This window comes from Serinus canaria, chromosome 1 (assembly GCF_022539315.1).
Source record: "Serinus canaria isolate serCan28SL12 chromosome 1, serCan2020, whole genome shotgun sequence".
Classification (NCBI taxonomy): Eukaryota; Metazoa; Chordata; class Aves; order Passeriformes; family Fringillidae; genus Serinus; species Serinus canaria.
Genome location: NC_066313.1, coordinates 53,383,829 through 53,410,919, shown reverse-complemented (window position 1 = coordinate 53,410,919; position 27,091 = coordinate 53,383,829). Strand labels below are relative to the sequence as shown.

Below are 27,091 nucleotides of genomic sequence, written 5' to 3'. Positions count from 1 at the left end.
ATTACTAACAGCTGTACTTTGATATGCATTGCCATTGCAAACAAGAGCTTGTATGTTGTAAGATCAGTTGGAGGAATAAATTTATTTTGATTTTAAGACAGGAAAAATGAAAACTATTAGAATCCACTTGGGCTTCTTATTTCAGTGCTCTCTGTGAAAGAAACTAGCGACAATAGATGGCACTGTGGTTCTGTGACCCGGGGGTTATTTCTGTCTCTGTAGCGGTGCCGCGCTGTTTGTGCTGCTCTGGCGGTGGGGCTGACCCGGGCTGGACACCCAGTGCCCACCAAACTCCCGCTGCTCTCCTCAGCCAGTGTCGAGATAAGGGAGGAAGAGGTCACTCACCAATTATTGTCATGGGCAAAACAGACTTGGCTTAGGAAAATTAGTTTAATTTATTGTAAATCAAATCAAAAGAGTAGTCTAATGAGATATAAAAGTAAATCTTAAAACAGCTTCACCCCTCCACCCCTCTCCCTTCTTCCTGGGCTGAACTTCACTCCTTATTTTCTCTACCTCTTCCCCCACAGTGGCACGGAGGGATGGGGAATGGAAACTCTGCAAAGTCATTACACGTGGTTTGTGCCGTTCCTTCCTCCTCAGGGAGAGGACTCCTCACACTCTTCCCCTGCTGCAGTTTGAGGTCTCTCTCTCTGAAGGCAGTCCTCCATGAACTTCTCCAACATGCATCCTTCCCTCGGGCTGCAGCTCTTCATGAACTGCTCCACTGTGGGTCACAAGTCCTGCCAGCACACCTGCTCCAGAGGGGCTCCTCTCTCCTCTGACTTCCCGCAGATGCTGCCAGGAGATCCCTCCAGCACGGGCTTCCCATGGAGTCACAGCCTCCTTTGGCATGCACCTGCTCCAGCGTGGAGTTCTCCCTGGGCTGCAGGGGGACACAGGCTCCCCTATGGACCTCCCTGGGCTGCAGGGGGACACAGGCTCCCCATGGTCTGCACCAGGGGCTGCAGGGCAACCTCTCCTCCTGTGCCCAGAGCACCTCCTGCCCCTCCTCCACTGACCTCTGTTTTCTGCAGAGTTGCTCCTCTCACATATTCCCACTCCTCTCTCTGGCTGCAATGCTGCAGCTTTTCCCCACTTCTTAAATCTATCACCCCATGGCACCATCAAGGGTAGCTGCTGGGCTTGGCCTTGGCTAGAGTTTCATCCATCCTGGAGCTGGCCAGCATTGGATCTGTCAGATATGGGCAAAACTTCTGGAAGCATCTCACAGAGCCCACTCCTATAGCCTCCTCACTTGTGAAACCTTACCATGCTAATCAATACAGCTTATTAATTTTAATCTTACAGTTCTTAGTGAAATTAATTTAGTTGGCTTTCCACTATTGCAAATACACAGTTTCTGAGACTGAAAATTACTAAGCTGTATGTACTTACCTCTTTAGAAGGATGGCTGTCCATAGAAAAAGTGAATTATTACAATGGCTCATTTTGGACCAGTTTACTGAGAGAGTTAAATTCTGCAACATGCTCTTTCTTTTTCTCCAGCAAATATTTAAAATTACTTTAGCCTTCAGCAGACATTGTACTGAATATTTATGGGAGAAATAAAACCAAACCAAAATAGCTATTTAAGACAAATCTCCAGTTTATAAAACAACTGATTGTATTTGAATATTTTAATCTGCTTTACTAGCAGTGCAATGAGACAAAACAGTAAAGCATTGAAACACCATTTTACATTAACATTACAAAATACAACAATTTTTTTCTCTATGTATTTACATAAGCAAACATATAGGTATTCAAAATAGAATGCATCTCACCTTCTGGCAATAGTTACATAAGTACAGTGCATGGTTGACTGGATGGGATAGATACATAGGAATTTTTACCCTGAAGTGTAAAAAGGACGCACACCAGCTTAGGAGATACATGGTGAGCTTCATGTCTTTGGACATTTTTCAGATGCAGTCTTAACAGTAATAAAATGTCAATCTACTCGAAAAATTGATGCTGAAAATTTTTCCTGATGAACTGGCTTTTTTGGATGCAGATATGACAGACTGACTCAGCACGCTTTTCCTGTAAAGTCAGGGAAGGCCCTAACCTCTGAACCAGTCTGTATGAATGTCTTCTCTCTTTTTTTTAACCTGAAAAATTACAAAAAATTCCATTCCATTCTGATGCATAATGAAAACACAGTTTTTTGGAAGATGGAGATGCTGCTCTGAAGCTGGTCATATAAAACCATGGTGTTCATTCCAAGCATGGGCCAAGTGCTGTAAATCCTAGTTTAAAACAGCTGAACTTTGTCATCTGTCTGCAGTATAATGAGTCCATTAATTGCTATCTACTGATGAACAACCCCTAGCAGATTTGGCATGGTGGCTCGAACAAATTCATATCCTGACTCTGCCATCCTCACTAAGGCAAACTGCACAAAAATCTATTAATATTTTGATTCAGGGTGGCAGAATCAGGCCTTTCTAAGCAGTCAAAAACATTGATAAAGAGATGGAGATATTGGTCTTTGCTGTGCATTCTTGGCCTTGAGAGGCTACTTAGGCAAAAGCTGCTGATCACTCAATAAAACCATCTGAGTGCTACAGAATCAAAATGTCAGGCAAGTTTTCCCTGCTTCTAAGCAAAAACTCAGTGTTATGTTCTCTCCAGCTGTCAATTAATGAAATGCTGTTAAGTCTCTTATGCCCAAAACATAGGTTCTATTTTAAAATAAGCTGGGAAAAAAATGATTGTTCAGAGTCACCTTGTAATGAAACTTCAAGCCAGTAATTGGAACCCTCTGTGATTGTAGTGAAACATTCCCCGTCAGTATTTGCAACCTGAGCAATTTGACATTGTGAACGAGGAACAGAAAGTGGAATGAGAGAGAAACAAAGAGAAACTGATCTGCTCTGCCATGTGAGCAAAATGCAGACAGTAAGTGGAGAGCAGAAGCACTGAATGTGAAATGTCCAGTAACAGTTTATCAGCTGTGAGCTGGAGAAGGAGACTGTGCAGAGCAGCAGCCAGGCCCCCAGGAGATTTGGAAGGAATTGAGCCCTGGAGAAGTGCAGGGTGCCATATACATCATACAGGATGCAGGTTGGCTCTGCTCCCTGGCACAAATGGGCAATAAGATCCAAGCTGTCTGTCCCACCTATTGCTTTTGATTGCAAAGCCAGAGAAACTTGCATCAGGTCAGGCCTAAATGGCAAAAAAATATGGTGATACCCTCCCCTGGTGGAAGTCTCTTTGTTTCCTTTCCCCTCACATGCAGGTTTAGGGACCTTCAGTCCCCTGTCTATATTCATCATATGAAGGCAATCTGGTTTGGTAGCAGATCTAGAGCCTCAGACTCTTCTCACAAAACACCTTTGCTTTTATTACTGCCTGCTTATTCCCTGAGATACCTGTTTCCAAGGGCAAATCCTCAAAACCATCACCCCAGTTGTGGAGTGGAGACATCTGGCCTGTGGGATATAAGATGGGCATTGTCCTTAGCTCAAAGTTCTAGCTTTAGGATCAATGTCAAACTTGACAGGAAAGAGTGGAAAGTCACTGCTCCCAGCTACTGCTATGGTAGTCCTCATACTCAGCTGCATTTAGCAGATTCCCCCTGGAATCTCTTTGCCAGTGCCACCCCTCCCACAGTGCTGGGTAGGAGCAGGATGTGTGCATAGGGAGGTAGGAGCAGCCAGTTGAGTTTGGCTTCTGCTGAAGCTGTTCAGTTTCACTGAGGCGATCAAATTTACCCAGAGATAGAGAGAGCAAATAAAGCACCTGGTGAGCACAGCATTTATTCCACTTGATTTATCAGTTCATCCTAAATGACCAGTTTTGGAGGAAACCCATGAATGTCTGTGAGGTGATAGGCGACAGGCATGGCATCATTACTGCCAATGGGGTATAGCATGACACTTTGTCCCAGACATGGAGGCTGAGGTTGTGGGGTGAGTCAGTGTCATCTTGTGCACGCAGGGCTTCTGTGTGACCAGTGCACAGTGGCTCCTACCTATCCCATGGCAGAGGAAAGGGCTCATAAAACTAGTAGATTTACTTACACCATGTATATGACAATAAATCAGTTTCTTGGAAATCAGTCGAATACCCAGCCAACTTTTAAGTCCTTGTCTGCCATAGATCAGTATCTTAAGCTAAAGGCCTTCTTCTTCCAAAGACTCCCACCTGGTAGGCTAGAAAAAGATTCACTTTCTCTCTCTGTCTCTCTCCTTCTTTGACTTAGTGGAAATTTAATTGTGCTGTAAAAACTGAACAACTTCAACAGAAGGACAGATGAAGGCATTGGCATTGGAGTTTTTCTTCTGGATGGGCAGTGATTTTTTCCACAGAAACTGGAATACATCCTGGTTCTGATAAGGTTATGGCTGAATAACTCATGGAATGAATCAAATTATTGGATTAAAACTTTACATGTGAGTGCAGCATTTATATTTGTCCTCTTCAGCAAAGTCCCACTGCCCTCAGTGATATCTGTTATGATGTCATTAAAAGAGTTTCATGACTAGGCATGTCTGTCAGGCAATGTATTTTCTGTTCTTTATGCAATGTATTCTGCCCTTGGATCTATGCAGGTGAAATGCAGTGTTGTTTACAGGTCCTGTTATTTTTCAAGTGAGCCCCATTTGCCCATACATATTTCATTAAGGCTGAGTCCTAGTAGTGCAATCTTCTGACCATTCCTGAGCAATCTGCCTTAACAGCAATACAGTGAAACAAGGGAAAACGATTTTTAGCAACTAACAGTTTTCTAATAATTCTGGCTTTACAAGCCTTAAACCTGGACCAGAACATTCTTCATAATGACCTTTTTTAACCAAAGAGAAGTGATGAGAGAGAATCTACTTCAACCTTCTACTGAAGACTTTACTCATGCAGAGTTTCCTCTTATATTACTTAAATCAGATTTTGTTGGAATTGAACAGAGTCATGAATCTGGAAGTGGTGCTGAAATTTTTTAGCAATGTTGTGCCTGGTTTTCCACTGTTCTCTCACTTCACCTTCCTGTCAACACCAGTGGGAGGGAGCAGGGAATAAAGATCAATAATTTTGAAAATACTACTTTCAATTTTTAAGCCAAACACATGACATCCTTGAATGCAAATAAATTGCAAGTCCTGAAACAAAGATTATAAGTGGTGGTGGAAACAGAGGATTATTCAAGTATAATTTACCTTCCAACATTACTTATTTGAAATACAGAATAAATGGCAGAAAAACCCAGGGACATCCAGGATGCTTACTGAGGAAGGAAAAAATAGCATAAAAACAGTTAACAAAATGTCCATATAATTAATCTATAGCGGTTTTAATAGTTTTTTTAAATACTTTAAGATTTATTTTAAATATATATTAGCAAATGAACCATCATTTGTTTAAAATTCTGTAAAGTGCTCATTCAGTTAATGATAACAAAACTCAGCTGTAGCAAGACGAACTAGCTGGAGCCTACCCTGCAAGAACATCAAAGGACAGCTTAGCTTTCATTTGCAAAGAGAAAAGAAATGCGTAGGTTTCTTCACAGCCCGTATTATAATACCAGAAATTGCATTTTTTTCTTTAAGAAATATATCCTTTAGAATATTAAAAAAATAAGTTTAATAAAGCCTGTGCTTAAAACGGCCAACATACTGTATGAAAAAAAATTGCACATTTGATACCCTTTCAACCCTGCTTTTCATCCACAGGATAATGTGAGAAGTATATGATGTTGTTGAAAGGTCTCTTGAACACAGCTGATTTTCCTAAGCTATCAGAGCTTCTCACAGCAGGTGGAATTTTCAGCACACACACAGTGGTTGTCATGGCAGCTGCTGACCATCACACACCACTAACCTTTTCGTTCCCCGGGCCGCTACTTCCCTTGGAGGTACCATCTAAACGATGTGTTCCTATCGTGACCGTCGAGTAATCCTTAGCCATCATTTTCGCCTCTTTCTTCAAGCTCTTCATTTGTGCTAGCTGGAGCTGCCTGGAATCATATGCAAGTGCTGGGATAGTGTTCACTAAAATCAGCTGGAAAGGTTTCTTCTCCTCCTTGTAGCGACACTGGATGTAGCGAGAGAAAGCTGAGCGGTAGGTTTTGTTAAACAAAGTATACACCAGTGGGTTGACAGCTGAAGAAAGGTAGCCAATCCAAACAAATATGTTAAGGAGTCCTCCAATGACCTCTTCTTTGCATGACTCCTTGCAAATAACAGCCATCACATTGGTGATGAAAAACGGGCACCACATCACAACAAACAGAAAGAAGACAATGCCAAGGACCTTGGAAGCCTTCTGCTCATTGCTGATGGATTGCATGGTTCTCCTCCCTGAAGTCCCCGTATCTCTGTTCAGGGAGCGCTGAAAGAGTTTCTCTGAGGACAGGGAACTCTGAGGGAGGAAACTGAATGAAGTAAACTTGGTCTTAGGGCCAATGTCATTCACGCATAGCATAGCTTCCTTCTGCAGCGACTTGATAGTTAAAAAGTAAGTGACCACCATGATGGTTAGGGGGATGAAGAATGCCACAAAAGAGCCTACTAGAACAAAATTTTCATCTGCGAGTAAGCAGATGTCTTTCTTAAACATGTCTTTCTTAAATACTTTGGAGTCGTCTTGTAGTCCAAAGACAGGTACAGGCATGGAGATACCTGAAGGTGGATGACAGAAAGAAGAGGTTAAAAATAATAATGAAAAAACACTTCCAGCTTTCAAGAAAAAACAAACAAACATCTACCTGTGTTCTTCCTGTGGCTGGAGTGAGCATAGGTGACACATTACCTCAACCACAGGTAGAACACATTTGCTCCCTTCCAACTGTCCTATGATGCCTGGTAGCCAGAAAAGCGTGGTTTTGAATCTTGGGCCCCTTGTAATGATCTCCAGACTTGCTCCTTGCTCCCTGCCACCTTGGCAAAGGATTTTATGAACTATGACCAAGATGACTCTATGCATTTCTTTTCTGGAGTGCCATAAGAGTGATTTTGGACTGTTTTTCATTAGAGGATTAAAAGTTCTGGGTTCTAAAGAGTTCTGGGAAATACTAATTTTAGGAGGAAAGATAATTTTTTGTCATAGGTCTAAGAGTAATCTTTCATTGTGTCTTTCTCTTGTCTTGCCATAATCCCCACATAGTTCAATGCTAAATTCTAACAAAACCAAGCTTCCCATGTGGCAATGGCCAGATAAACAATGGGAACAAATTAAGCACTGAAGGACACTGTATGAGGCAGCCTCAGATGTAGTTTATCCTGAAGGACTGCAAAAGTCCTTTCACTGTATTTCCAGCTACTAGAGGCTGCCTTCTCTGTGCACAGCCATGCAAAATTTGTCTTCCCCTAGAGCATGCATCCTTGGCTTGTCATGAATGGCAAGACAAGGTGACAAACTCCATTCTCCTTGGACTGCTCTGCCTGTTTCAAGCCTACTCAGCCATTTCCACAGAGATTTCTGTAAATGTTGCTAGAGTCTGGGTAAAGTCAAACAGCTGCTGTTTCTCTGGTTGGTGGTTTTGGGTTTTTTTTCAGAATTTGTCTCTTCCCTTCCAAATGGATGCTGTCTCTCCAAGAGAGGCAATGTTCAGACAATGAAAGAAATTATGTGCTGCAAAGATAGCAAAAGTGGAGTGAAGCAGGGGGTAATATTGCAGCCCTGTTTGGATAAAAGCAACTAGGATTCTGATTCCTTTGGAAAGTTAGCATAATCTGCGAGCTTCAGTCCTGTTTGGATTTTGATCAGAAATCCCAGTTGCTGTATTTGGATTATGAGAAATAAAAACATTGACTAGAGAAGAATTTCCTGTGATGTGAGGATGCTGTGCCCTACTTTGTTCAGTGGATGCCCAGGAGTGTCCTGACTCATTCACAGATGAGTCCTGAAAGATCTGCGTTTCAATGGGACCTTCCTCTATCTCACTTTTTTTCCCTTCTTCCCACTCTGCTGCTCGAACTGGGAGCCCTTTAAAAGCATAGCCTGTCTCTTCATTTCACACATATCCAGTGCCCAGCATAACAGCTGCAGTCCTAGAGGAAGACTGTGGCATACAGGCTCAATATGAAACAATAATAATCACAATAATAATAATATTAGATTATTATTCTGTTCAAGTGCTTCATTCTTTTTGTTCTTCTGGAGCTTACACAAAAACCATTTTTTTCTAGGAACACTGTAGCTTATTTTGTCTTTGCAGCTTTGAACTGAGTCATGGCATTGCCTCAGGCCACTTCAGAAAAGTGCTTTTCTTATCTGCCCAGGGCAGAAGCTGGTGGAGAGCCTGTGGTATTACCCTTTCTGTTTCTCCTGCTCAAGCTCTAAATGTTTGAACTTGGGCTAGGAGAAGCCAGTGAGTGAGCTGCAAACTCATGGAGTCTGTGGCAGCTCCTGAGCTGAGCTGACAGTAACCTCCAGTGTTTTTAGCTGCTGGCTAAAACGGTCTGAGTCCGTCTCACTGAAAGCACAGAGGCAGAGGTCACCATCAGAAGCCAGACTGTCCAGCCACGGCTGAGTAATCTGGGGTGCTGAACAACTCCAGGGAAATGAAGAATGCTTTGAAGTTACTTTTCTCTTTTTTGGATGAGTTGAAGGGGTGCTGAAGGCATCCAGCACCTCCCAGCATCATACTCCAGCTGCACAAAGACACAGCATTAGTCAGAGCAATACCACAAGTTTCCCATCTGCTTCTGCCCTGTGCTGATAACAGCAAGGCTGTTTTTTTCATTTAATTCAAAGACCTAGTGTGAGCTGCAGAGATAAAATAAACAATGCTATTGACAGAGTAAAAAGATGCTTTTCATTACTACCTTATGGTTCAGCTGCATGGGGAGGCATGGGAGCAGAAGCTGCAGCACTAGAAAGAGGAAAATTTTAGCATAATTTGCATGCTTTTTCAAGTAAAGAGCCAAAGTCTGTTACAACTTCTTGCCTGAAACAAGAGGAGCAATTCCCCAACTGCTTTGTTCTGTTCTTAGCAGCTTCTGCAGGCTGGCATCTAAATCCAGATTTCTGGCTTTAAAAAAGAGAAATGGCCTTCAGTGTGCAGCAGAAGTTCCTGCATTTCGTTGTCTTTCCTTTAACAAACATGGAAGTGCTGCACCAGCAGAGCTGTAGCAGGCACTGCTAGTCATGTAAGTTTTTGTGAGTGGCCATTAAATGCATTTTTCCCCTAAGCCACAGGGAAGTGGCCTGTATAGACTTTGAAAAGAGCAGAGATGCCACGCTTTGGTGGCAGAGAGCACTGACAGCTGTAATCTGATTTTTGTGTAACCCCAGTTCAGTTGATGCAGGGCATCCCTCAAATGATACTGTGGCATTTCTGCATGGATAAAGTTAATGTCCATGCCAGTTTTCTCTTTTCATATCTCTGCAGGGACTAAATTTACTGTTTTCCTCCTGGAAGGAACAGGGTTTGTCCCCCCTTGACAGTTGGCTTCTGCAGCATAAGTATGGGCAAATTCCACGAGGACACAGGGACCAAATTCAAATGCAGCCATAGTTAAACTGGCAGTAAAGGAGCTTCCACGTGCAACTCACATCCACTATTTTGATGAGATTTTTAGGACTCATCACATATGGCCAAGAGTATCACCAATATGTCACATTTGGTCAAGGTCAAGATTGTCCTGTAAACTCATAACAAAAAGTCCTAATCTAAAGTTGCATTAGCATTATTGCAACTGACTGAATTAATTCTTTAAAAGTTGAATATGAATGATCTGTTTCACCTAGATGATTCAGATGTATACTCGCTGGTTTACCTGTCCTTGCTTTCCAGCTCCCTGCTCTTGGAGACTGGATGTTTAAGGAGACACAGATGGTGCCTGTGCATTCAAATGTCATAAGAAGAAAATCAGCTTCACCAGAAAGGATCATGCAGAGCTACCAGGTAGGGACAAACAGGTGTTTGGGAAGTGAAGCATGTGCCAACAGTAGATCTGAAGGAAGCAACCTGGAAGGGCTGTAACAGAACAGCTATTCCACACTCTGCCCATTCCAGGCTCACACTGGCTCAAGGTCAGTCTGGAAAAAATCTTTGTATCCCCTGAGGGCTTTTTTATGATTTATCTTCCTTGGCTTTCAAAAGAACTAAACCAAGGCACAAGGAAGCATTCAACACAGAATAGGAGCATCCATCCAAGCACTGAAATTACATTAGCCACTCCATTTCCAGTTGACATCCCCATTTGGAACATTTTCCCTTGTCAATAAGCCCTAAATATTATGTTCCTCTGGCACAAGGTGGTTTATTTAGATGGTTTGATTTATACACACATGGCTGTTTCAAACTGTGGATTTTAATAAACCACACAACAGATCCCAAACAATGAAAATGAGTAATAAGTTCTGCATTAAACCTCAAGAATTTGGGCACAGTTTCAGAATAACAAAAGGCTCTTGAAAACACCAAAGGTTAAGAAGTAAAGCAATGGCATCCTTTTTGTTCTCTGAAAAAGTCTGCTGCAATTGACAAAGGTTGCTACACATTACTGGCTTCAGAGGTATACAGCAGCCATAAAACCACTTAACCTGGACAGGTAAACTGGATTTGCAGCTGCCTTGAGCTGCTGAGACTATCAATAAATCAAAGCCATAATTTATAATGTGCGTGTAGGGTGGCACACTTGGGTTACTTGGGGTGAAGACAAGGAGGGGGAAGTGAATTGATAAGGTCAAGGTTCTTTCAGTGACGTCTCCTCTAAGCAGAAACTGTCAGTCACATGCTTTCACCTTGCATATATCTATTTCAATTTTGTTTAAGACAAATGAGCATTATTCTGTGCCTTAATAAATGTCTAAGTGTTAGGAACTACTTTTTAGAAATGTCACTACTGTTTCTCAAAAACTTTGGCACCTTTGTTCACTTTCTCATGAAAAACAAGAAACTTTCCCCATCTCAGGTTTTGGTACTCACATTGATTCAGACATACCAGGTCATGTGCCAGCTCACAGGCCACTGCCCAAATATGTGCTGTGACACTGGGGACCTCTGAAAGGATGGATTGCTGCTTGAGAAGGCCAGAGTCTCCTTCAAGCAGCTCAATGTGGCCGTATTGTCTAATTTCTTTAGAAAAGCCCATGCTGGTATCTAGTGCCTGTTTGTGCTCAGAAAATATCCTCTGTTGGTAAATCTACACATTCAAACAGCAAACAGATGTCCATGTATAACTCACCTGCTACACCCCAAGGCATACCATGCATACTCTCCATTTCATACTGCATAAAAATCTCCTTGTTGCACACTGCCGTCACTTTATTTTTAACATTTTTTACTTAACTAACCAGACACAAGAATATTTGTTCCTTTGGGCTACCATGGTGCCCTGTGTGGATGTTTGCTCAAGGAACACAAGCCACAGTGAGCCACTTGTGGCAAGGGGACCATGGACCATGTCTTCCTCTGAGTATCAAGGATGGCAATGTGTCTGGATCTTATCTGAGGAGCTGGAGTTTAGAAACAGTTACTTCCACTTAAACACCTGCAGAGGAGCTGCTCAGTCTGGCTTTGTGTCTCTGCTTGGCATTTGACACTCACCATTGTGGTTGATACATCACTTACATTTCATGGTCATTACATCATTTCCCAGCCCTGCAAACAGTTGCTCTCTGCATGCACCTGACAATGTTGTTCTCCATGACTCTTTTCCCCTCATGACAACCCCTTCACTGTGATAATTTTGTTGCTGCCCGAGCAGTGCCAGCCATATTTCCAATGCCTGCAGTTTGCTGACGGGTGCCAGTGCAGAAGCACAGATTTGCACCTGGGAAGAGGGGATGTTGAAAACCTCAGTGTGGATTGGGAATCACCGAGGCTGCATCTAGTTAGCATGAATGCATCCGAGGCTGCATCTAGTTAGCATGAATGTTAAAAAGCTTCTACCTTCCCTAGTCAACATGACAATGTCCCCAAAGTCCTGGGCTAGAATTTCTCCTCACATGTGAGACCAGCACAGAATTCTTCCCTGGTGGTAGGTACATGTGTTGGTGGAGGCAGAAGTGGATGAGGAGCATTCTCTCACAAATCCCCACATAGTATTTGTTTTCAGATTGATTTCCTCAAGAGCTAAGTGAGTCACATTGCTGGGGAGCATCGTCTCCTTTCTGCATCCCAAGAGGCTGTACTCACAGGAATGGAATCAGAGTGGGTCCAGGTATTTTCCTTATAACTGCTGATAGACCAAACTTAGTTTTTTACTCAAGGGCACACATGAAGTTGGTTTTCTGTATCTTTCTCATGGAACATGTCATTTGGTAACACACGTTATAGTTAATACAAGTGAAAGGAAAACAAATTTAACATCACATAGAGGGGGTGCCAGGTAACAGCTGGATTATTCTATTAATTTTGAAATGGCCTTGTTCTTGACAGATAAGAAAATTTCTAAGGAAGCATATTATTTAGCCTAGCAGGAGATAAATTCAATTATTTTTATGTGAGAAAAGTATGGTGAATGATAATTTATACCATAAATTATCTATTTCACTTTAGAAAAACAAAATCAGAGAAGTCTGTGTTTCCTGGTATGTTCCTCATTTATGTCCTCAGTCCTGAAGCCTATTTCTTAACAAGAGCAGAGATATGTGTCTCCAAAATATTTTAAAGAACTGTGATAATAAAATAACTATTACCAGGATTAGGGGAGAATTACAGGAAGGACAGTGCAAGAAATTAAGGACAGGTGCCCCTTTTTGACCCAGCTGTTTAGAAATCCTGGCCTTCAGAGTGAGCTGAATTATGAGAGAGGAAGCTGCTGATGGAGTCACTTTCTGCTTTGATATAATCCTCAAAATGTGCACACAGTCCTATTTCCTAAAGGCAGCAAGAATACAAGAGCAGGAAACAGTTTCTTTGCTTTTGGCTTTAAGTGTTTTTCCTGCCTATGCACTCAAATTCTCCTTGCTAGTTAAGCTGCAGGATTTGTTTACAGTCTGGTTCCCCTAATTTTCCTGTTGGACTTTTCAGGCCTTCTGCTTATTTGAGGGAGCTATAACCTTTTGCCTAGCAGTTCCCAGTGGAGCCTATTCCCCAATACAGTCTTTGCTTTTTAACTGGGGACATTATTTTTGATTTGGACAGAGACTTTTTCCAAGGTGTTTTTTGGCTTCTTATAGAGATCTCCAGTTGAGAGAAGTTGTCATCTGTATAAGGTGGTTAACCATTCACTAAAGGACATTTAGAAATCTTCACCTATCAAACAGCTGGAAATGAATCAAAGAAGGTGAGGAAGCAACTTGCCTGGAGGATGCTGCCTGGGTATAGCCCAAGTCCAAGGTGGACAGCAGCTATAATTCTGCTGCCATTTGGGAGCAGGAAGGGAGCTGGGCTTGATGTGCTCCTCCAGGGGACATAGGCTAATGACAACTGTAGGCTAAGGACCTAGGCTAAGGACACCCTTCATCTATGGTGATTAGAAGTGGTGAAAAGTAACTTGCCTTACAATATAGAGCTTAATATTTAGTCTAAAAATTTGCAAGAGGTTCCACAGGTCTCCAGCCTATCTCTGCACAGAGGGACAAGGTTCTCCTCCTGCTATTTAAGGCTGCTGCTTCTGTGGCTCAGCAAAATGCAGCAGAGCAGGTAAAACACCCTTTTTGTGTGTGTACTCAATTAATGCTGTTTATATTGCATTGGTGTTTTTAAGTTCCTGGTAGCAACGGTTTAATTTCTACTCAAAAGAAGTTACAAATTTATGGTTGGCACTGGACTAGGTAAATATGTTAATTTGCAAAGGAAAAGAACCTTGTGTAGGATCAGCTCCAGCCACCTGTGATACCCCCTCTGTTTAGCATAGGACCTTTCTGTATTCCATGTCAGATGGCCTCACAGCATCGCCCCTAGGAGAGCAGATTTGGGGATAATAGTGCTTTGAGCAGAAGGAAATACCATACCTTTTTTACAGGACCTTCCTAGATCAGATGTTATCAGTTTGTCCTTTTAGCTTCTAAAGGATCCTTGGGGCTAATTTATTATGTGCTATACATGCTACATATACAACAAGGCTTAAAGAAATACTTATAGCAGCAATAAGCCAGGAATTATGGAAAGATCTTAGATATTCCACTGCCATAAGCAAATAATGTGATGCCTCCTAGAGCAGCAAAGTGACAAGATCCCCTGATATTCCAGTTTTTATATCTCTGTCTTTTAATTATTACAGTGTGATTTGTTGAATGCTGATAATTTACTTAACTCTGCCCTAATCTTCCGCTGAACTGAATAGAGATTTCTGTTAATATCTCTGAGATTTCTTCAGCAGTGCTACTTGGCCTCACTGTGTAGTTTAAAAGGACACTGAATGTAGCTATCAGATACATTTTAAAATTATTATTATTTTTTTACAATAATTTCACACTCCATCTGAAGGGCACAGATAACAAAAAATGTAATTCTTCTGGATTTTCTAGACTTCAGACCATGTCCTAGTTGTTTCTCCATGACTCCTTTTGTGGTTGCTTGCAGAAGCTGCTCAATAAGCAAACTGTCAGCTTCTTACTAGTTATACAAGGAGACTGCAGCAGTGGCTGGACAGTTATTGGGATAGATGTCCTGACATGATGGATAATTTGGAAGGAAAAACAAAATGAGAAGCAGCTTAGAGACCTGCACAGATCTGAAGATGATGAGTCAGGATCCTGTGCTTTATGTTTCACTGTCCACCCTGCAGCTAATGCCCTTCACCCTGACTGAATTCTGTTGGACCAGCCAATGCCCTGAACACATTTACAAAATAACAGGGTTGAAGAAGAGAGAAAAAGGGATCATATCCAAAGGGATTGTATCTGCCCATATTTCCACCATCTACTGGTGTCTGTGTGGGTGCTACAGCATGATCCCTAGGCTCATCTTTCTGTTAAATGTCACAAAGCACCTTGGAAATGAAAAATAAATACATGAACTGTCTTGCAACAAGAAATGCTGGAGTGACCTCCTCATGTCCTGCAGTAGTGTGCAAGGCAGGACTGGATTTAGCTGTGGAACTTTCAATCTAAAACCTCTGAGTACTTCTGTGCTTGTAAGGGGAAATTTACACTGCTCACTCAGTGCACCTTGGACCTAAAATCACAGTTTTTCTCTCAGGATACTCACAGTGCAGCTCAGTCTATGATCCTGGAAATAGTGGTCAATTTGACTTTTCAAAACTCAGATCAAATACAAGTCATAACAAGGGCTGTGTTCTGCCAAAAGGAAATAAGTCTTCCCAGTGGGTGTGATTTATTTCCTACATAAAGGCAGGATTGAATACTGTGAAATGCACAGATTCCAATTTTGATCAGGCAGAAAAGAAAGCCTTCATCACAATGCTACAGCCTGCATTCAGGACATACAGGAGCTCAAAAAGCTATTTTCCATCAATGATCCTGGAGGACATCATAGGCAAAATCACCTGACAGGTGTTTCTAAATTTGTCTCAGATAATTAGGAATATGATGTTGTTGCAGTTCTGACAAAACCCTTGACTTTTATTAGCTGGTCTTCTGCTTAGAAGTGATGCCAGTGGCACAGGGCAGGTAATGTGTGGGGAAAGTTAATTACAGCCTGAGTGCTCAATAGTTTGCAATGTTCCTGCTGTTAAAGATAAATGTAAGCCTTTAATTTTAAAGAATTCTGTGATACATTAACCTTTTTATTGTCATTAAATACAACATCTGGCTTAAGCCAAATATAATAATAAAGGAACTTGTGAAATTGTTCTGTATAATTTTAAAATGAACAAAATTTTCTCTTTTCTTGACATTTTCTTTTATGCAACACTGTGTGACTTGTGCTAAAGTGCAGCACCATTTCTAATTTAGAAGGTGATTAAATGCAGTCACAGTGTGCAGACAACAGAATTTATGAATCCCAACATAATTCCTTGTACCTTGTTCTTTTGTTATCATTTGTGTTGCATGTGGCATTTTCTGTGCAGAAATCCAGCTCCTCTGACTAGAGATGCTGCCTTTTTTTCTTAAAATATTCCATTTACTCTGATATACCCTACAAAGAGAGACTGGCTGATTGCAGTCCTATTGGCACCCGCCAACTTGTCCTTATTCATTCAAAAAACCCTCATAAGAGGACAGGTCTGGTCCCAATGAACTTTATGCTTCTTGCTGGTAGCTTCAAGAGGGAGGAGAACATGGTCCTTATGGTCTTCAAAACAAAGACAGGTTTTTTTAAAAAAAGACAACTAATTCTTTCATCAGCACTTGACTAAACAGGCTCTTTTCTATTAAAAATACAGCTCTACTGTTTATAACTTGCCTTTAAAAATAAAACCAAAGCAGAAATAAATGCTGCACAATAATGTTATGACCACCCCTCATTCCTTTTTTCACCTGAAAGGCAGATTGCTTCTTGCAAAAGGACTGCTCACAAAATGAGTGTGTGCCTTTTTCATAGGCAAAACCCTTCATCTCATCCTGATGTAATTACCCAAAGAAAATTGTAAATATAGACATAATAATTATTCTTCCTTTGATGACACATATTTACTGGTATAATATATTCTCCCCCATCCAGATGAATGCTGGATTGCTCAGTGTCTTTGGTTTGCAAATGTGTCCCTATGGACACATGCCTGTGTCTCATATCTTTGTGTTTCCAAATTTGGGGAATTTAGCAAGCGCTTCAATCATTAACATTCCTTTAAGTATTTTTTTTCCGTAAAGAGAAGTGAAATGTTAGTAACACCTCCTTGTCAGATGAACAAACATATATAAATTCAAAATCCAAGTTTTTTAAACCTTCACAGTTATGGGAGGGAGGTATGTGTGGTAAGCTGATGTTCTGGTGGGTGTGTTCACTCTTCTGGGAAGAACAAATCAAGCAAAGAGTTCTGTTACATGGGAAACATGGGGACAATTTGCATCAGAGTAGATAGGATATTTGTGTGCCTTTCTCAGAACCATCTGGAGTAATGCCTCATGATCAGAATACATGTGCTAGTCAATTCAGAAAGGTGCATCAGAGCACTGAATGTTCCTTTTCCATGGAACTGAACCCCAGACAACCTGTACATGAAGGGCTTGTTCTCGTTAGCTGTCACTACTGTAGGAGTCATTAGTACGGCAATGAACTTTCTACTGACGTAAGTGCTGCTGACTACTGAGCCTCATACATTGTGTCTCTGTGAAGAAATACAGTGAAGGTTCTATTTCTAAGATGGTTCTGAGGCTCTAATACTTTATCCATGATATTTCAGACCAACTCCCTTCATTATAATTGACACAAATTTCTCTGTATGTTGTGCAACAATTTGTTATCAACTTCATTTTATTTTTATGGCATCATCTACATCCACAAATCGTAAAGGTCCCAGGGCTGCCCAAACATAAAACCTACAGTGTTTGCCCCTGAGATCCTGCAGGTGGAGTAAGCAAACAGTATTTTCATTCTCTGAGAGATGGTTTCATGAGTATGATAAAAATGAAAGAAATGTTCCCTAGGGAAATGATAGGGTGGTAGATATTTTAAGTTTAGCTCCAGCACTTCCAAATTGAGGTGCTAAGTTTTAAATCTATATTGCCAGAGTACTGTTCAGTGTGTAATTATTTGCAATTTCATATATTTTGGCAGCATATTCCATGTTTTAACAAATGATCTTTTCCTGTGCCAAGGCATCCATAAATTAGACTTGATTGAAATGGCAAATTATGTCACCTGGAAGAAATGGATGTGTAGCAGATTCAGGACAGGGACTCGCAGCCTGCAGTTTATTAGCTGTTGGTGCCTTTTGAAAACTATAAAGGGATTTTCAAATGAAAGCTGTCCTTGACAGAAAGAAGACTGAGCTTAAGGAGGCCAAAGCTGTCAACAAAACACAATCCAGAGGCACTGGTAGTTGAACTCTCCCAATCCCTGCTGCTACCCTGGCCCTTCAAATGCTGTAAGGCAGCAAGAAGCCATGCAGAGAAATTGCAGGCTGCCTGTGAAGGAGGTGTAAGCCTCTGCATCAGTATAAAATGTCACACTGCCAAATTAGCTGGGGGCTCAGTTGCTCTGAGCTTGATTTGTACACCCGGAGCTAACTTCACTCTGCACTTTGGAGAAAGTTGCTTCACATGCTACAGTATTTCTCATTTCCACAGCCTCTCATTTCTGAGGCCCAAAAGCCTCAAAAGCAATGGCAAAATTTTAGAATTCTGTGGTGGGAGGTATTTTACCAGATTCAGCCAGATCCATGTTGGGCTTTTTTTTTTTCTGCATGAAAAATACTGAATAAATCTAAGTTGTTAGTGACTGGGGAGTGCAGAGACTGCCTGAAGGCAGTGAACAGATGTGTAGGCTGAGTGAGAAATGGTAAGAGAAAACTCAGCTTAGAGTGCTTGGGCTTCATCAGGCTTCACATTACTTAGACCATTAACAGAGGAACAAAGAGAAATAAGAACTGAGGAATGTTATATATAAGGACTTTACATTCATGCCTGTAATTCTTTTATGTTACCTTTTCAAGGAGGGGATGATGCACTGTTGGCCTCTTGCAGAGCAATGCCTTTGTTAAGCCCATTTAGGACTCAAAGGTACTTTACATGTATTTTCCAGTATAGGCTCTATTTGCAATTCTATAGATTCCAGCTCTATTTAAAATTCTACTTTTTTCCAGCAAGGGGAAATTCTTTGGCTTTTTACACCTATTCTCAATAATGACCTCTGTGCTTTAAAACAAATGGAATAATTTTCAGGGTTTAATGAGCTTTTGCCTTCAACAGCTACAAATAATCTAATTATCTAACCACTGTGCACACTGGATGATTTAAGAATTAAAGACACAATTAGAATCCGTTACAGTAATTAGAATCTATTTTAAACCAATTGCCTGTGGCATTACATGGTCTTGTGAAACAAAGGCTTCTGGCTAAATGCACTTCTTCCACTAAATGCAAAAACAAATGTTACCACAATTTACTTTTTTTAAACTGATAAAATCAAGATTTCAGAAGTCAAGTAAACTAAACTATCTGTACTCTTTTTCTGCTGTTTTTTAAATGCTTCATATGTCACTAAAGCAAATGGAAGGAAGATCACATTGCCTTTGGTTAAAATTGACTGAATATATTTGTGTATTTAGTGAATAAAAGGAAAATTACAATTTTAGTGAACAAAAGGGTAATTAGTTTGGTACACTAGAAGTTCCAATCTAGGTGAGTTGGGTTCAGGCCCAACAAATCAGCTAGAAGTATCTGCAGGAGTCAGTGAGCAGGTGGATAAGGGTAATCCAGCTGACATAATGTTCCTAGATTTCCAGAAATCCCTGACAATACTTTTTGTCAAAGGCTGTTAGTGAAATTAAATCCTAATGGCAATAGAAGAAAGATCCTCTTGTAGAAAAAGAATGAGTTGAAAGACAGAAGGTTGAAAGAAAAGTGGTAGGATTAAATGGTTTGTTTCCATATTGAGGGTGGTAGAAGGCAGCATCTGACAGCCCTGTATGTTCATCAGTGCTGTTCAGTTCAGCCTGAGCTGTTTGCATGGTCACTGGAACTGATTGAACTTGCTGCCAACACACAACTCTTGGCTGTTTCCCTTTTCTTCCTCTGCTAAAATGAACCTCTGCACAGGGGAACACAACATCTTTCAGCTCTTTCTCTTGCTTTTTACCCTCCATCTCATACTTCGCGATAGTTCACAGGTCACCAGCTGAACTGCAAACTCTAGGAGTATAGGGAAGTCAAAGTGTGTCTGGGGCTGGAGAGCAAACCCTTGGATCTGAATCTGTAAGTGAGATGGTAGCCACACCAGGTGCTGTGGAGGGTGTGTTGTGCCCAACGCCAGCTCTGCCTGTGCCAGATATCATAGAATGGTTTGGGTTGGAAAGAACCTTCAAGATAATCTCATTCTAACTCCCCTGACACAGCTAGGGACAACTTCCATGACACCAGGCTGCTCGGAGCCCCATTAAACCTGGCCTTCAGCACTTCCAGGGATGGAGCATCCACAGCTTTTCTGGGCAATCTATGCCAGTGTCTCACCATCCTCACCTCACTCATCCCAGTGAGAGTTCTCAGCCATAACTGTGTGAAAATACAAAGAGTTAAATCATTTATAGCCCTGTCACTCTAAGTAGCACTGAGAGCCTGGAGACTGGTAAATAGTACATGGAGCACCTCTTTGTTCAGAAAGCATTTCCTGTTAGCAAGTGATATAGAAAGCCATTTCCTACATATTCTTAGCTGGATGGTGGCAGATCTGGAGGATAAGGGTTGATGACTGACTGACAGCAGATTGCATGGGTGATCTGGGATCTATCAAGATTCCTTCCAATACTGGAACTTTTCTTTATTCTAGTAATACAGAAATATGGCACAGGGCAAACTTAGTCCAGCCTGGTTCATCAGTTTCCTAAAGCTTCTTCCTATGTGTTTGCTTTCTTATCTGTCCTTTGGAGCACATCCCAGTTGCCAGGCTGGAAACCAACCAGTCTTCCTTCAGCTGGTCTCCCAATGCCCCTTGCTTCCATGAGACTAGAAGCCAGCTGAGCATCACTTCATTCCTTCCCACTTAAGTGTGCTTGCCTACATTAACTTGTACCTATTTAACCTTCTCGCTGTTTTGGTGACACAAAATGTGTGAATGAGATGGAGTTATCCTATTACCCTTCCTATTTTCCTGACATCCACTGTTCCTTTACACATGTCCTTATCCAGCTGCAGTAAAGCAGGACTCTGTCCTCTTCACTCATGCCACACTTGAGTGGTTTCCAATAAAATAAGGAGTCGTATTTTTAAGAGTTCTATAAATAGGGACCACATTGCTCTCACTTGCCATGATAATAACAAGTAACATCTGTGACTCATCTCATCACTGTTAGAAGACAGTTTCTCCAGAGAGCAGAAAAGGTGTTTTTACAATGGATATGTTACTAGTTAGTACTGCAAAGAAAAGATGTAACTTTTGAAGCAAAATATCAAGCTATCAAAGAAATAAACCCTCCTTTTACAGACATAAACCATGTTCTAACTAATAGGGTTAAAATAACACTATTTTCCAGATTCTTTTTAATAGTGAGCTAATTCAAATATTTTGTCAGTAAGCCCCTGAGTAAGTCTGAGAAAAGATGCTGAGCAGAGTGGAGCGATGGTTTGCCCCTGGAATGGTCATTTTGATCATTCTGTGAATTTGTGTGTAAACAGGACAGTAATTTCACACACGCTGAGCACAAGGCACCACGCTTAAGTGCAGACAAACACAGTATGCACAATTTTAAGGGATGCTTGACTTATTTATGCTATACAGAGCGAAATGCACTGAAAATACTTGCACTTAGCAGTTTCAAAAACTGGAAAAACTGGACAGAGTAGGTAATATGTTTTCTACTGGATTTAAAAAATGTGACTGTAGAAGAGACAAGATATGACTCATTTAATCTAAATGAAGACATCTATATCTCAGTTGCTATAAGCTTCTTTTATAGTTGAGATCTAGGCATTTTTAGGGTGGAGTTCACCTGGCCTGTGCTAGACATCTACATCTGATCAGGTGAATGCACCCCAGAGCCAGATGCTGTTGAACCTCATCAGGTTGTGTAGAATGCAGAGCTGTCTTCCTGTTGAGTGAAGACTCCCAGAACTGTCCTCCTGTCGAGTGATTTCTTGTTGTGCAGCAGAAGATACAGTATTTTAAATCTTAACAATCCTAGACTGCTTTTTCTCAGACTGTGGGCCAGGATCAAGAGGGAGGTCAGGAGACGATTTAGAGTGGAGGCTGGCAGCATGTTAAGCATCATCTCCTGTCCCTCCTCTGGGAAGAGTGGTAAGGGATCACTATTACCACTTGCAATAATTTGTATTAGCCAGGGAAGGAGCTAATTTCCTTTGATTGCTGACAGCTCACATGTCTTCCAGGGCAAAAGAGTGAATTTTTCCTGCCTCTGAATAAGTGAGCTGCCAGCGCTCAAGGATCTACAAACACTGAAAGGAAACTGTGTTTTCAAAGCATTTGAGAACCTCCCCCCAGCTGTGTGAGGAAATTCCTGATGGCATCAGAAACCAAACACTTTCAACTCCCTGGAAATACTGCCACCAGGGGAATAAAAGATCAGTGTTCCCCTGCCTGGTTTTGAGGCTCAGGTTTTGCCAGTGCAAAAAGAGATTTGTGTACTGGGTCATCCAGAACACCTCTTTTTGACTGTAACTCTGAACTGTGCTCTGGAGAGACTCCTCTCGCTCTCACTGAACACAGTATCTGTTGTCTCCTAAATAGGATATGTAAATTCCCCACGATACACGCCGAAAAAGGCAGAGAAGATCTGCCCATGAGAAAAATCTCTAAGCAAATTACCCAAATAAGAAATTGGGAACAACTGACTTACATATAACAGGGAAATACTTTTTCAGTTTATATCTTTTTTTTCTCTTCAGATGTTTAGGTAATGATGGAACATCAGTATAGAAAATCCACACATCTTTAAAATAAACTTAAATGTGATCATGCTACCACTGGTGTATATTCTTTCAGGGCTGCTCAGTTCTCCAGTTGTTGATTTCCACTGCATAATTACTACACTACAGCACTTCATAGAAGTGGAAAGCAAAATACTGCAGGCAGAGAATAAAGTTTTAGACTGCAGTATATACATCAAATCCTCTCAAAAGCTGGAAATCTGCAATTACATGCTGAAATGTTGCCCCACTTACCAACTGATATGGTCCAAACAGCAATTATTTTGGCAAAAGCCTTGGTTCTAGAGTTGAAGCGGCTGTGGTGGATGGGGTTCCGGATGGCAATGTAGCGATCCAGCGAGATGGCACAGAGGTGCATGATGGACGCCGTGGAGAAGAGCACGTCCAGGTAGATCCAAATGGCACAGAGCTTCCTAGGGAGAGGCCATTCGTATCCTGCACAAGAGAAAGTTGGTATCAGCTAAAATTGTGGCATAAATCCCTTGTTGTGACATGTGCCTTAGTGCATGTATCCTTCTAGGAGGATAGTAGTAAGTACTAAGTCATAGTAAGTGATACATTTAGAAGCTGCCTGACACTGTTTCAAGAAAATATTTTTATTTGTTGGCAGCCTTCTAACTGTAGCTTTTGGGGTTAACTCTGCTTCTTTCCCAAGCTACAGGCAGCATATGTGTTTTCTTTTTAATTCTATTTGCATAATGCTAGTGCTTGGTGCTATGATTAAACATTTTTGGCAGCAAATCTATGAAAAGAGAAGCAATTTTGTCATTGTAAATCTGCAAGTTCTCAATTTTGCTTTAGGACTTTCTATCCACGTAATTACTGCATTTTCAACACCTGCTGATATGCAAAGCTGCCTTAATTCTGAAAGTAAAGCTTTGGATTTAATGGAAGCTAAAGAAGAAAAATTATTTATTGCATACCAGGGATATTTATCTCACCTGTCTTTAGGCCTCTACCACATACCTAAATAAGGATATTCCCTCTGTCAATGAATATTGATAGGCTCCTCCAGGGAAAGCAATCCAAAGCAGATGCATTAGTGTTTACCAATATCCAACCTACAGCTTCTTTGCTGCTAATTAAGCCCTTACTTTTTCCTTGTGTTTTCCACTACCTATGAAGATTAATTGATTCCTTTTTCAAAGCTGTTGGGAGATGGCTATCATGGCTTGCCTAATTTGTGGGGTTTTTTTTTGTCTTCCAGTCTAAGAAAAGCCTAGTACTTTATCTTTTTCTTACAGATCATGCTTTTATAACTTTTTTCCTTCTTCTTTTTCTGCCCTGGAATGCGTTTAATTTATGTGCATCTTGTATATCCTTCATTGACTAAAAGAGGACTCGGTACTCTTGAAAAAGCCTCCTGACTGCTAAGTGAGTGAAATACAAGACTTCCTCATGGATCTTGAAGGGAGGGTCTTTACTTATACAACCTGGAATGGTAAGGGTCTTTTTTATGAAAATATCATGCTAGTGAAGCACATTTATCTAATGATACATTTTGACAGCCAGATCTTGGTCAGCATTCTTGAAGGACGGACAAATTTCACCAGCAGAAGTTGGTTTGCTTCTTCACATTTAAACTTATCCTCACTGAATGTTGTTTGTTGCTTTCAGCCTTTCTCTTCAGGGGTCCAGATTCTTGTTGATGATTCTCATCCTGTCCCTCTGAGTGCTTGTAACCTCTCCCAGCTTGGTGCTTTTGGAAAGCTGTATAAACTCTTACTCCATACACTATACATGTTGTTCAGAGCAGTACTGAGCAGATCCAGGCTAAGCAGAGCCCTGCAGGACCCCCATTCAAAATCCCTTCTATTCCTGCAGGGAATCACTAATAGCTCTCCTTGGAGCAAGTTTTGCAGTTATCTTGTAGTGAATTAATTCAGAGGATATTACCCAAGCTGCCCATGATACTGTGGCATGGGGCAAAGCCAAAGCTCATATTGTGAGAATATGTAAGTATTTTGGGGACTGCCTGTCTCCTTTGGAGATACAGTACAAGATTTGGAACAGCAGGAATGGAAGGAGAGGTGAAGGAGGTAGGTCTGTGCCTAATTACGTTTAGTCTCAGTGAGTACTGAGGAGACCTTTTTCTTCTTGGGTTGCTGTAATACAAGCTGACCCTGACAAGCCATACAGCATTTATGGTTGTATTTTATCATGTTTTCTGATTTTCTGTTGAAAAGTCTGGTCCCTGGAGTGTGTTATGTGATGGCTGGCTTTCAGGGGCATGACTTCCCAGCAGCATCTCTCTGTCAGGCCAGGCCAGTTTACACAGGAAAAACCATTAAAGTATTTTTACACTTGACAACATACCTCTTCTCTTGTTTCAGGGACCTTTGGGAACACATTTGTCGTATCCTTCTAGCCTTCTCATCTTTGCAATAAACCAGGATGGGGCAGGCATAAAACAGCATCAGTATACAAGAGGAGAAAACTCTGGACGCAGTAAGGTGCCCCCTTAGTAAGGGTGTAGATAACATCCTCCAGGAAGTTTTCTGCTCTGTAGTCACGTCCACCTTGGCAGGACTTACTGGGTGCTGCCTTTTCCAGCAGAGTTTGGGGCTGCTGGGTGGATGGAGAATCCTGCCCAGCCCAAAGGGTGCAGACTGGCCCAGACACATGGCTGGCATGGCTGGGCACCCAAACCAGAATTGCCCACAGTAGCTATAAACCTCTCAAGAAATTCATCTCTGGGCAAAGCTATAGCCATACCCCTTTAAGGAGCTGTGGAAGGGGCGGTGGGGCACTCTTGTTCCACAGGCTTGGAGGTGTCCTGGCAGAGCAGGTGTGTGCAAAGGCCTCCAGTTTGAGCTCAAGACTCTCAGCATGGGTGATATGGCTGAAGCTGAGCAGCTGCGGCCAAGAAAACACTCCTGTGGAAGGGAAGGTTTCCCTCCATGCCATCATGCACCGCACCAAGATGGTTCTCCTGGTACCAGTGCGTGCCACCAGATGATTTTTCACCCCAAGTTACGCTGCTTCCATTCCTGGTCTAGCAGGGGAAGAAGCAGGGAAAGAGGAGGCAAAGCCACCGCAGCCCGTCCCCTGTGCCCCGGCCGGCTCCAGGGAGGGCGGCGCAGCCTTGCCCGGGATGAGGGCTCCGGCTTCCCGCCGTGCGGGAAAGGCATCCAGCGCCCCACTCCCAAATCCCTCCCGAAACAAGGATTTCGGGCGTCTCTTCCCTCGGCAGCGGAGCCTGGCCAGCAGGAGTCCCTGTTGCTTGTCTCAGGGAATCACTCACGAGTTAAATCTCACCCATCGGACAATTCCTGTTTCACGCTGTTTCTCCCGCCAAAGATAATCGCACACTAATACGGTAAATCACGGTGTTGCGCCATGACTGATGCCAAATGCGGTTTGCAAATGCTACTGGGGGCGATCTGTGTAGAGATACTGAAAATGGAAAATAAACTTCCAACTTTCTGGATTAAATCTCCCTTAAGAACAGGCTTGTGTAGTGAAGTAATAGAAATCTTTCCAAACAATCTACTTTCCTCCTGACAATGAGTAGCTTCTCTTTGAACTGCAGCGATTCAGTAGCATGGAAGGCTCATTTCTGAAGTTTGAGGACATTAACAGCCTGACAGAATTGGTGCTGAACACATAGGGTGCTGCTTGTTCTGGCGTGAGCTGTGCTGCAAATGATTTTGGTGAAAATGACAAGAAAGATCTGCTATTAATCACCTGCAAGGGCATGAACTGTGAGTCATTACTAACTTAAATAACTTCTCTTAAGAAATCATAGTTTTGCATTTGTAAATATTATTGAACAGGCAGAATGAATGCCCATCCATTTCTTAACACCTGCAATATTTATTGCAGCATTTGCTGGTAAGTAGATGTCTAAGCAGGGTATTGGTGATAATAAAATTATTTACATTTGTATTACTTCATTAACACTAATTGAGGGGGCTGCCTACTTTGAATCTAAAAGTAGCCATTAGTGTTTCAGTGCATATTTGCTGATCAAAGTAACTGGCAGGACCCTACATTCTCATTGGGAATATGAAAATTATGAGCCAGGGAAAAAACCTGAAAGCAATAGAAAGAATAAAGCACCTTCATATGCACTTTCAGACAATTCATCTGACAACTGAGTAATAAACTCAGTTTATTACACAGTTATGGACTGTGTTTAAAATGCCTGTCACTGGAAATATAAGAAAAGATTCAAGTGCTTCACCTGTTCCACCCATTAACCAGTGACATATATTTCAGTTTATATGGAGTAATAACAATTTTCTGTGGTAAGAGAATGAAATCATAATGACAACAAGATGTTATTGCATGCAATGTTTAAGGCTTATCAATACAGGCAGTAGGTTACACAGCTAATACTCACCGTACAGTATGGTTAACATGGACACTGGCATGACAAAGAAACCCAGCAGCATATCAGCTATTGCAAGTGACATTAGAAAATAGTTAGTGGCATTCTGTAGTTTTTTCTCCAGTGAAACAGCCATGATGACAAGAATATTTCCAGCAATGGTTAAAACAATCACTATCACTGTCAGCAAAGCTGGCCAGTTTTTCTGTGAAGGGCAGCACGGTGGGCTCATGTTACTTTCACATGAAAGATTGGTTAGGTTGTCAGAGTTCACAGTCAAGTTGCAGAGATGTGATATATTAATTTCCCCAGCTCCATAAACATTTCTGTAGAATCTTCTCTCATGGTTTATTTGTATGAAGGAGTTTGCAGTTGGGTTCACAGAGCTCTCTCCATCACAAAGAATATCCATTG

General features: G+C 41.6%; 1 protein-coding gene across 2 annotated transcripts; it reads right to left on the bottom strand.

The window, feature by feature from the left end:
- Positions 1-495: 495 nt before the first annotated feature.
- On the bottom strand, positions 496-27,091 carry HTR2A (5-hydroxytryptamine receptor 2A). 2 transcript variants are annotated; one of them, XM_050970255.1, is made up of 4 exons: positions 26,690-27,091; positions 22,579-22,779; positions 5,821-6,620; positions 496-5,227 (listed from the first exon to the last, which is right to left on the bottom strand). In XM_050970255.1, exons 1-4 carry the CDS (start codon positions 27,087-27,089, stop codon positions 5,225-5,227), a joined length of 1,404 nt encoding a protein of 467 aa, XP_050826212.1. In that variant the 5' UTR covers positions 27,090-27,091; the 3' UTR covers positions 496-5,224. The 2 variants fall into 2 exon arrangements, with proteins under 2 accessions (XP_050826212.1, XP_009101191.1); XM_009102943.4 differs by lacking the exon at positions 496-5,227 and having other exon boundaries at positions 5,567-6,620.